The sequence below is a fragment of the Hippopotamus amphibius genome, chromosome 16, assembly GCF_030028045.1.
Source record: "Hippopotamus amphibius kiboko isolate mHipAmp2 chromosome 16, mHipAmp2.hap2, whole genome shotgun sequence".
Taxonomy (NCBI): Eukaryota; Metazoa; Chordata; class Mammalia; order Artiodactyla; family Hippopotamidae; genus Hippopotamus; species Hippopotamus amphibius.
This window is the reverse complement of record NC_080201.1, coordinates 54,248,653-54,259,730: the sequence shown is the minus strand read 5'-3', so window position 1 is coordinate 54,259,730 and position 11,078 is coordinate 54,248,653. Positions and strand designations below refer to the sequence as shown.

The 11,078-nt window shown below is 58.5% G+C and overlaps 2 protein-coding genes across 2 annotated transcripts; both read right to left on the bottom strand.

Annotated features, from left to right (window-relative positions):
- Window positions 1–1,088: 1,088 nt before the first annotated feature.
- On the bottom strand, window positions 1,089–6,079 carry LOC130838117 (interferon-inducible GTPase 5-like). Its single transcript, XM_057710880.1, has 4 exons — window positions 6,013–6,079; window positions 4,246–4,314; window positions 2,607–3,245; window positions 1,089–1,729 (listed from the first exon to the last, which is right to left on the bottom strand). Exons 1-4 carry the CDS (start codon window positions 6,077–6,079, stop codon window positions 1,089–1,091), a joined length of 1,416 nt encoding a protein of 471 aa, XP_057566863.1.
- A 362-nt stretch (window positions 6,080–6,441) lies between these two features.
- Window positions 6,442–9,908, bottom strand: LOC130839079 (interferon-inducible GTPase 5). The gene is made up of 2 exons (XM_057712916.1): window positions 9,860–9,908; window positions 6,442–7,976 (listed from the first exon to the last, which is right to left on the bottom strand). Exon 2 carries the CDS (start codon window positions 7,924–7,926, stop codon window positions 6,529–6,531), a length of 1,398 nt encoding a protein of 465 aa, XP_057568899.1. The 5' UTR covers window positions 7,927–7,976; window positions 9,860–9,908; the 3' UTR covers window positions 6,442–6,528.
- Between the last annotated feature and the right edge of the window lie 1,170 nt (window positions 9,909–11,078).

Genomic DNA, 11,078 nt, shown 5'->3' with positions numbered 1-11,078 from the left:
GGTTGAATCTGGGGATGAAGAACCCTCAGATAGAGGGCCAGCTGTATTTCCCCTTAGTGAAAACAGGTTCTACCCTTGTTCAGACGCTCACACGTTACCTTTATGCACAGTGGCTTCCTTCCCCTCTAAACCTCATCTGCTCGTGCTGAGAAATGGTCTCTCCCTTTCAATCCAGAACCGACCCTCAATTAAATACACCATACAGTTCAATATAGTACCTACCCTCACCTGCTCCGTTATATACAGTACATCATCCTAGTTTAGCGTTTCCCAACGTAAGTCTCCAAATTGGCCTGGGCACCACACCCTAATCCCAAACTAGCCATGACCCTCACATGAAGCCACTCCACCCTTCAGTAAAGCAGTCTGTCCAGCTGATCTGGTCTGTCCACCACCCCACATGCCACTTTGTTCTCCCTGGGTTTCCCCTGCCCTCGGGCATACCCTGTATACAGTCCTGAGGTCCAGGTCATGGGAGTCCTGGGGTCTTTTGAGAAAAAAAGCACAGCTGAAGAGGGTGGGGGACAGGGAAGAAAGCAATCTGGCCGGAAGTGGGGAGAATGCAGACCCCAGGTCTGGGAGGTACCAGGCCCAGGGCAGGCTCTGGCCCTGCCACCACCGGCTGAGACCTTACACAGGAACCTCCCTTCGTGACCCCTAAGGCCCTTGAGAGCTGTTCACTCCCCTCCTAAAGAATTGCTTCTGAATCCTTTGCCCCTAAACCCCGACCTCTGTGGATACGCTCCTGGCCGCCCTCTGCAGCCAGACAACTGGCTCTTCCCCGCCTTGTCGGAACGTAGCACTCCTGTGTCCTGTGCCCTGCCCCTGCTTCCCAGGGGGACTGCTGCTTGATGTGGGGGCTCACCAGAATAGGGAAGGTGGGGGCAGTGGCCAGAGAGGGTGCAGAACCCGGGGCACAGACGCACGAGACAGCACACGGGCTCAGTCCAAGGGAGTTGCAGCTGGAGTGTCTTCCTTCCCATCCCCCAACGCCCCCCAGCCTGGGCACAGGTGGAGTCTGCCTGCTCCCAGCCCCTCGCGGCCGCCTCCAGCTGGCCTAGGCTCAGGGCTGGGTTCGTTGCTGGGATTTATCTCGATTGTTGATCAAGCTTATGGTCAGCGTTGTCAAGGGAGGCCTGAACCAGCACGTTCTGGGCATCCTTGAAGACCACGTCCAGGGAGGTGCGGAGCATCCGGTAGACGGTGGCAAAGGAGAGGCCGCAGGCGGCCAGGGGGCCCAGGATGGGCACATTGAGGAGTTCCTGGCTGAATGCTGAGGCATCCCCAGAGGCCTGGCCCAGCAGTTCCACCACCAGCGCCTCAGTGACCTTGGTCTTCGGGCCCTGTAGTGCCTCCAGGATCTTGTGCAGGGGCCGGCCCGTCTGCTCCGCCAGCCTGATGAGGGAACCTTTGTCCAGGCCGAAGCTGCGGCGGTAGCCCTCCAGGGAGCGGGCGAGCGTGTGCAGGTCGCAGGCCACCTCCGGCACGCCAGGCACGGGACTCGGGTTGGCCCCGCAGGCCACTGTGGCCACCAGCCAGACGTGCTGCCGCAGTGAGGCCACCTTCCGCTCCAGCGTTGGCTTGGAGACGTTGGGCAGGGCCACCAGGAAGGCGTGCCGCTTGTGGCTCTCTAAACCCCTCACCATCGCCTCCTCCAGCAGGCGGAAGTCATACTTGCCCAGCTCAAACATGGACAGCAGGAAGACCCTGGGGGCCTTGAGGCCCTCCACTGCAGGAGACAAGAGCACTTTGAGTGGGTTTCCCCGCCGAGCAGACCCAGCTGTCCTGGCAGCTGCCCTGGCGCAAGCTAGGTCTACACAGCACGTCACTTAAGAGTGTCAGCCCTGGAGCCAGGCTGCCTGAATTCAGATCCCAGCCTCGCTCCCTATACCCTGTGTGGCATCAGGCTAGTTACCAGACCTTTGTGGGCTTCCATGTACTTATCTGTAAAACAAGAGAATGATTGTACCTACCTCCTAGGGATGTCATGGTAGTGAACTCAGTGCATGAAAGTGGTGCCTGGCCTCTGGTGAGCCCTCAAGAAATGTTAGCTGCCCTCTGCGACACATGCCAGCATCCACAGAGGCAGATAGCATTTGCACGGCTCTAACTTAGCCAATACATAAGCTAGTACCTACCCTTTTTTTTCCCCTAATGCAAGTGACTGGTCTCCGTCACCTGTGACTGAAATGGCAGCTATAAGCAGCATTTCATCGCGGGGGCCATGTGACCCTGGGTGGCCCCTCATCCCCAGTCTGGGCCTCGGTGGGAAGATGCAGGGGAGGGGGTGGGCAATCCCTCAAGAATCCAGCTCCCCCCTCCAAGTAAATAGATAGATAGATGATAAACAGATGATGATAGATATAGATGATGATAGATTAGATGATAGATGATTAGATAGATGATAGATAGACAGACAGACAGACTGATAGATAGGTGATAGATAGTAAGGACTTCCCTGGCGGTCCAGTGGTTAGGGCTCTGCGCTTTCACTGCTGAGGGCCCCGGTTCAATCCCTAGCTGGGGAACTAAGATCCTGCAAGCTGTGTGGCGCAGCCAAAGGAAAAAAGAAAAAAGAATCCAGCCCCCCAGAGCCTGCCCCTCACCCTCCAGCCGCTGCACACAGTCATCCCGGATCTGGCTAAGCACCCTCTCCTCCGAGAAGGAGCTGGGGCGGCGGCTGCGGGAGGCAGCGATGTCCACGTCCACCTTGGAGCGGATGCAGTAGAAGCGCTTGCCCCACCGCAGGATCTCGCGGGCCAGCTGGGCATGGTCGGTGGTGAAGCTCTCTGACGTAATGATGAGGAAGAAGTCGTAGCGGTCCAGCAACACCCGCTGGAGGTATCTGTCAGCCCGGAAGGCAGGTGTGCCTATGCCCGGCAGGTCCCAGATAATGATGTTGGGGTACTTGGGGTGCACGTACGGCGTGGGGTCCACAGTCATTTCCACCACACCCGTGCAGGCCGAGCTGGGGTCCTCGTCCCCCAGCCCCCGGATGGCGTTGACAAAGGTTGACTTGCCTGAGCCCATCCCCCCAGTAACGCCTATGTCCAGCCGGACATTCTCCAGAGAATGAAGCGTAGATTGTAACTTGGCAGCTACTGCTGGAAGGTCCCCCGCTTCTAAGGCCTCCTGCAGCGCCCTGGTGTCCTTTGAGAGCTCCAGTATCTTGGACTGGCTGAGGCATGACTGGAAGACTTCGCTTGCCATGGGGTGCCTGAACCCCTGTTCTCCGTCTTCAGGACCTTGGACAGGACAGGTAAGGGAGTATTTTCACTCTGAGTTGCCCTCTCTTCCCTACATCCCTCAGCTTGCCCAAAGTATTTGCGGCATCTCCAGTAACAGCACTGAGACTGTTACGAGATGCCAGGCGCGGTGCTAAGTGCTTTATTTAAGTTCACATTTATTTATCACCACCAGCTTCTCCTCCTGGAGTATCTCATCAAATCCTCCAAACAGCCGGAAAAGGAGATTCCTTCCCTTCCTACCCACATTTGGCATGAAAAGATAAATCACTCGCCCAAGGCTAATGCATGGGTATATTGGGAAGGGGGCTGAGGTCTTCTGGTCCTAGAATTCAAAGTCTTAACTTGGGGGGTGGGGGCATTTACCAAGCACCAGGCAGTGGGATCGACTGTAAAGGGCAGTGATTAAGAGCTGGAACCCTCGTCATTGCTGGTGGTCATAGTGCAGGTTTACTTGATATTTATTCTATGCGAGCCATGGTTCTAACCATATGCACGATTTCATCAAGTCCCCGTTTTACACAGCAGAAAACTGAGGCTCAGAGAGGTAACGGTCACTTGCTAAATGTCTTACAGCCCACACCAGAGCCAGGATACGGGCCAGCTCCCTCTGATCCTTGTGCCATACAAACCCCCCAATCCTTGCCCAACTGAGCCCCCACCACATGCCAAGATCTTTTTGGTGCTGCATTTCCAGCACCAGCAAAAGAGACAGATCTAGTGCCTTTGTGGAAACACAGCTCCCCCTCACTGCCTGGCTCCTGGGTACCTGCGTCTGCTCAGGAACCACAGTGCGCACGTAGGCAAGCCCCGTCTGGGCCTCTGAGGCCTCACCAGCATGATGGATGGGGCAGCCCTGCTCACATCCTGGGACTGTGTGACTGTGTCTAGTCTAATCCCAGCCATGCCAGGGACTTGCGGGGTGACACCAGGCAAGTCATATCCCCTCTGGAGCCTTTATTTCCAACTCTGTGAGCAGTGGGGGTGTCAGTTTCCTCACCTGTGGAACGGAGAGATGATGCCTCAGAGCCCTCCCAGCTCTGCTGTTTCAGGAAGACTCGGGGTCTTACTGCGGACGAGGTTCAGGCAGAGGCCGGCTCGGGAAGGGCTTGGAACATCGGGCTGAGCTCGATCTTTATCTGTGGGTAGCCATGGAAGGGTTCTGAGCAGGGAAGGGAGAGGTCTGCAGTGGACATTAGAAAGAGCCCCCCTGGGAATTCCCTCGTGGTCCATTGGTTAGGACCCCACACTTCCACTGCACCGGCACAGGTTTGATCCCTGGTCAGGGAACTAAGATCCCTCAAGCCACATGGCATGGCCAAGAAAAATTAAAAAGTGCCCTCCGTGGCCTTACGGTGTGTTGAGACTAGCGCCCAGGAGACAAGGTGAGGGGCTGGGGCAGGACTTGGGTGGGAAGGACGAGGCCTGAGCTGGAACAGGGGCTGAAGGTCGAGATAGGGGATGGGAAAGGAAGAGATGGAGGCAGAAGGGAAAGGATGATGCCACCAAGTGGAAGCAGGAGACAAAAGTCACCCAGGCTGTCTCTCTTAACCTTAGGCCCAGTGTGCTGAGAGCACGCCTGACCTTTCCATCCCAGCCACTCGGGGTTAGTGAGTCCTGTGCTTAGGCTGATGTCTGAGGGTACACAGGTATAGGGATGTGGGCTGTGTTTTTGTGAAGGGATTTGGAAGGGACCGTCTTTCTTATGCATCTGGGGGTCTGGGATATCCCCACCATGATCCCTCGCACCCCCTTTGTGCAGAATGGCCCATGTGAACCCTAAGTAATCCTGGCAGAGCCGATGGGAGGCCTTTTGGGAAGAGAGGAATCTTTTGCAAAGCATAGAGCTCTTCAGCAAAGAAAACTGGCATCCCCTTTAATCCTCCAAGTAGAAGTGGACCCTCTTCATCTGTTTCCCAGAGTCAAGGGTAATTTGAGGCCCCCAGATGAGGCTAGAACCATCACCAGGTCCTGGGATATCCTCAGGGAGTATTGGTGAGGCCACCTCCACAGCACCAGAGCCGCCCTGTGAATTCCTGAAAACTCGCCCTTCTCTGCGCCTAAATCCCACTCTTCCCTGACCCTCATCCAAGCTCACAGATATTCTTGGGGCAACCCCTGTCCTGTCCAAGCCCCCCAGTCTGGTGGTTCTTTTTTAAACATGCGTGACCCTTGACTTGGCATGTGAATTTTGGCTTGAGCAGATAAGGGTGTCAGATTCACTTCTGCATTCGGCCGAAGAGCCAAGCACAGAGCCAGAGGCCGTGCCAAGCAGTTGGGCTCCCAGGGTCACCTGGGCCAGGCTGATACGCTCAACTCAGTGTTACACCCCCTCTGTCATTCGAAGCCTCGCGCAGCCTCAGAAATCCCAACAGGCGCCCTCACTGTCAGACCCACTGCCTTTCAGAACCATCCCCAACATCTGCACACAGCCACGCAGCCACTCACACACAGACCCAGAACCCCAGTCTCAGCCAACTACTCACGATCTTAGACCCACAGCATCCAAATCACAGAGACTTACAAAGATTCCTCCCAATTACAGACACGCACACACCCGCACGCAGATGCACTCGCCATCTTTCTGAAATGAGGCTCGTTCCAGATGGTCAGTTGTGCCCCCGTCTCCTCCTTGGATGCTCATAGACGTGTCCACCCACCCTCATACCACCTCTGCTCTCATTCCATTTCCCCAGGTTCCCCACAGAGGCCAGCCCAGTGTCACCTGGCCTCCTCTCTCCCTGCCACCCACCCCACCATCACTCACAGGCAGGAGGGCTGGCCCAGGATGTCCCCTCGCCGCACATCTGTTTAACCCAGTTGCTAGGCACCATTGTGCCTGATCCCGGGCACCCACTGGCTGCCCCTCCCCCACCAGAGCAGGCCTTTGGGATGCTGGGGTTCTCAGAAAAGAACATAAGATTGCAGGCCCCAGTGCCCACTCAGCCGCCCACCTAGGTTGACAGTGGGCACCTGATCCAGGCCAGGCTGTCCCGTCACCCCCAAATCCCCCAGGGCCACTTGGGGACCAGGGAACGAGAGACTATATTAAAGAGCCCTGCCCCCCACCCCATCCATACCTTGAACCTCTTTCCTCCCAAGATCAATTCCTATCCCCGGTTAGGGGCTTGGACTTGGGCCCAACTGCCTCCCTCAGCCCTCCACACCCCACCCCTCAGCAACTGCAACTCTCATGTTCACCACATCGGCCTTGTTTTGTTTGGTTGGTTGGTTTTGATAAGGCTTGGTTTGTGGGGGAGGCAGGCGGGTGGGGGCTTCACTTTCATTTGTCTTCCGACAAGTCTTGCCTCTTCCAACTGTCGAGAATGTACTTGAGGAGGAGGCCGAGCTTCCGGCGGGTCGAGAGCGGGGCCTCCTCGCCGCTGCCCTCCCCGGATCTCCGCTTTTCCACGCCGTTGTCACCAGCCGCCTCCAGGCTGACCTCGGGCTGGGACACCACCTCCTCCTCCAGGGCCTTGATGCGGACCCGCTGGGCGTCCTCGGCCATCTCGTTGAGGCAGCCCTGGAGCATGGTGTAGACGGTGCCGAAGCTGATGCCGCCGGCCACCAGCGTCCCAAACACGGGGATGCCCTTCTCAAAGGCCCGGGCCACCCGCATGGCACCGTCGGACGACTGGGAGTAGAGCCGCAGCACAGTCTCGGGCGACACCTCGTTGGCCAGCGGGGAACGGATGACCGAGCGCAGGTCGCCTGCCTGCTTGCCCACCTGCTCGGCCAGCTTGGCCAGCGAGTCGTCGTCCAGGCCGAAGCTGCGGTGGTAGCCGCGCAGCGAGCGGATGAGCAGCGCGTCGTCGTAGGCGGCCGCCAGCCCGGGCACGGGCAGGGCCTGGATGATGCCGGACACCAGGGCCGTCTTGAGCACCTGCTCCTGGAGCATGTCCTTCTTCTTCTGCAGGGCCTCCAGCGAGATGTCGGGCAGCGACAGCAGGCCGGCGTGGCGCCGGTGCGCGGGCAGGTCGTGCTCCCAGGTGGACACGAGCAGCGGGAAGTCGTGGCGCGCGGGCGAGAGGTTCGACACGAGGAAGATGCGCGGGTCATTCACGCCGGCCGCGCGCAGCCGCTCGGCGCAGTGCTCGCGGATCTCCTGCAGGACCGCCGGCTCGCTGAAGCACGAGGGCCGCTGCGTGCGCGTGGCCGCCAGGTCCTCGTCCACCTTGGTGCGCACGAAGTAGAACTTCTTGCCCTGGCGCAGGATCTCCGAGGCCAGGCGGCTCTCCACGGCGCCGCAGCGGCGGGGGGAGACCAGCAGGAAGAAATCATAGCGGCCGAAGTCCACCTGCCTCAGGTACTTGTCGGCCGGGCAGCCCGGAGACCCGGCCCCCGGCAGGTCCCACAGGGTCACGTCTGGAAACTGCGGGTGCGGGTAGGGCGAGGGCTGCATTGTGGTCTCCACCACGCCGGTGAGGGCCGCGCCGGCGTCCTCGGCGCCCAGGCCGCGGAGGGCGTTGATGAGGGACGACTTGCCGGCCCCCGACTCGCCCGTGACGCCCACCTCCAGCCGGGTGCTCTCCGAGGAGGCCAGCAGCTCCCGGAGGCGGGAGGCGGCCTGGGAGATGTCGCCCGTCTCGAAGGCGGTGCGCAGGGCCTCCAGCTCTTCCTTGGCCATGAGGATGGTGTTCTCCTCCTCCCCGGGGACCGCTGGCAACTTCGAAGTAGCCATGGTGACCGGCAGTTCAGAGCGTGCGGGGGATGGGGGAGAGTCCTCAGCGTCTGCGGGGAGGGGGGAGAAGGGAGCCGTTCACGCCTCCTAGGCCTTGGCGTGGGGCAGGGAGAGAGACACACCGAGGGTATTAAGGAAGTCCTCCTGGAGCCCCACAGCCCTCTCCTTCTCAAAAATCCGCGTTTTGAACACGAGGTAGGGGGCTTTGGAGTCTAGTAGGCCCAGGTTCCCATCCCATCTCTGCCACTAACTTGCTGTGTGACCTGGGGCAAAACGAGGCACCTCTCTGAGCCTGTTTGCTTCTCCGCTTAGTGGGTGTAATGACTGGCCTGCCTCCCGAGGCACTGAGAAGTCTTGGGGGTAACCTAGGAATTCGGGCCGTTTTATGGACAGCTTGAGACCCATGCGGTCACATGGGGCCCCACGCCTAAAAAGCCCAGCTCTTTGCTTAATGCTCTGCTGACACTGACTAAAATCGTAAGTGCTTGAAGCAAGGGCCCTACGTTTTAATTTTGCCCGCCATTTACGCAGCCAAGTCTGCACCCCGAAGGGGCTTCAGCCCAGCTCCTGGGCCCAGGCAAAGAGCGCAGCGGCTCTCCTGCTGCTGCTGTTGTGATCGGAAGCACCGTGACGTGATATCAGGCCAAGGGGACCCAGAGCCTGGAGCCACACCGCCTGGGATCCAGTCCCGGCCCTACCACATACGGGCTTGAGAGACTCGGGGCAGGTTCCTTAACTCTGCCTCACTTTCTTCATCTTACACATCAGGGTCATAACGATCAGAGTAGCAAACCAGCTCCTAGGGCCGTGGAGAATGAAATGAGTTCATACATGTGAAGCGCTTAAGATAGTGCCCGGGGACTTCCCTGGCTGCCCAGTGGTTACGACTGCACCCTTCCACTGCAGGGGGCCCAGGTTCGAGCCCCAGTTGGGGAGCCAAGATCCCAAAAGCCTCGAGGCACGGCCAAAAATAAAAATAAAAACAAATAGTACCCAACCTAGAGCAAGTAGTCTGCGTCACTAGCTTCGTCGCCATGGTTATGACCATTATTAATATTCCGAGCTGTGTGACGTCCCTGCCCTCTCTGAGGCTCAGCTGCAGCATCTGCACCGTGGAAGATAACCTTGCCCACCTCGCAGGGCTGCTGTGACCATCGTGAGCCCCATCATCTGTCCCTAGGCCATCTTTGGAGACATCCTTGGGTTCCGTCCAGCATGGGGGAGGTGGCACCCCCACACTGGGCATCCCATTCAACACCCAGCCCCTGCTTGGCAGGCCTTGCTAGGCCAAGTCCCCTCCCACCTCCCGGAGCCCGTCATGATGGTCTCTCCTGGGATCCCGTCCTCCTCACCTTGGAGCTTCCCTGGCCCTCCCTCTTCCCGGTCACACACTCTTCGTGTCCATCGCCTCTAAAATACACTTCCTCATTGACTAAGACTCTTCAGAGAACCCTGGGAGAGACGCTCAGGTCAGGGGGTCACTGTCCCCATCGGACAGAGACGGACTGAGTCTCACACTAGATAAGTGATGTCCCCGCTCAGAGGCACATCCAGGACTCAAACCCAGGTCCCTCCAAAGAGCTGCCCTCCCTTCAACCACGTGTCTTTGCCTCCCCTCTTCTCTCCTCGGCTGCCCCTGTGCCCATCCTCACCTGACCCCCTGCAGAAGACTGTCCCTATTCCATTGTTCCCTCCAGGTCTCATCCCCCATCACAGGTGGGGGCATTTCCCCCAGGCTATGTCGAGTCCCTCCTGCGCCCTGTCTCCCTAACCCATCCCAGGGCATGGCCTGGGAAGAGGCGGGGGATCCTGGGACAGGTCCCAGTGCAAGGGGAAGACAGGCCAGTGGCCACTGGGGTGGGCTTAGGGCTGAGGGAGCTGGGACTGGGATTGGACAGGGCCCAGCTGGAGAGTCCTGCCCTTGGGAACTCACCTGCCCTGCAGGCTCTCTCTCTCCCCTCTCACTCTCCCCGCTGGTGGGGTCTCCTCCCCAGTTAGCACAAGGTCAGGGACCTTGTTGCTAGGACCCATTATAATAGCAAGCAGTAGCTTATTGGTCAGCCAGCCCTGGTGCAATAATGTGAGGGTGATGTCAGGGGGCGGGGTCCCACGGTGGGGGCCGGGACCCTGCCCCCCAGCTGCTCATGGGCCACCACGTGAGCACAGAGACCAAGAGATGAAAAAATATCCTCAGACATTCCCAGACAGCAAACACACAGACTAAGATTCCTCCCCCAAATCCAGAGCCACACAATCCTGTATAACTGAGTCACTTGGCTTGGGCAACACTGGCCCAAGAGGGAAAGGAAAGACACAGACCCTCAAATACGGTCATTACAGAAAGGCCAAATGCAGGCAAAAGTACAGATACAATAGCCACGTAAGCAACACACATTCAGGCGCACACAGACTTGCAGACCAGAAGAGACACTGTTACACAGGCAGACAGTATGTACAGATGGCGTCCCCTGAAACCCACCACGTCCGTTCATTCTGCTTCAGCTCCTAACCCGTGTGACCAGCCATGAGCCAGGGCCCCAGAAGTACATCAGGCTAGGCTCTGCCCCTGGGGGCTCCAGGTTGGAGGAAAGGGGGGTGGTCACAGCCTAGGGTGATTGTGGGCCAGGACGGCTGCAGGGCACCTGCACAAATGTGTCTAATGCAGGCTGGCATGCTGCCAGGGGCGCTTCTCCCAGATCCTGAGAACTCCAGCCAGAGAGAGGCTGCACCCGTGCTTGTCTGCCAAGTCTCCTCTTCTCTCTTCACTCATTCAGCACCTCTCCAGGCCCCTTCCTGGGCGAGGAGCTCGAAACACAGCAGTGACCAAGACAGCCCTGGGCTCTGTCTCTACAGGACTCATAATCTAGTGGGGGAGTCAGATCCATCCCCAGACAGGGATGACCCAGAGGGAGCTGGACTGGGATGGGGGACCCCAGAGGACTGTGGGAGCACCAAGGGGCCACCTGACCCAGCTCAGGAGTCAAGGAGGGCTTCCCGGAGGAACAGGCACCTGAGCTGAGATCTGAAGGATGAGTAGGAGTGAGCCAGATGGCCTGCTAGGGAGTTGCATCCCAGGCTAAGGAACCAACCTATGCAAAGACCCAAAGTTGAGAGAGAGAGCTCTCATTTGCCCAGTAATTCACTCAGTTATT

Excerpts from the sequence above, each read along its gene's own strand:
- LOC130838117 (XM_057710880.1), bottom strand. The coding sequence starts at position 6,079 with ATGGTGCCTAGCAACTGGGTTAAACAGATGTGCGGCGAGGGGACATCC. Across the intron at positions 4,315-6,012 it reads CTGGGCCAGCCCTCCTGCCT|TAAGACCCCGAGTCTTCCTG; the intron begins GTGAGTGATGGT and ends CCTCGTCCGCAG. Across the intron at positions 1,730-2,606 it reads CTGTGTGCAGCGGCTGGAGG|TGGAGGGCCTCAAGGCCCCC; the intron begins GTGAGGGGCAGG and ends TGTCTCCTGCAG.
- LOC130839079 (XM_057712916.1), bottom strand. The coding sequence starts at position 7,926 with ATGGCTACTTCGAAGTTGCCAGCGGTCCCCGGGGAGGAGGAGAACACC.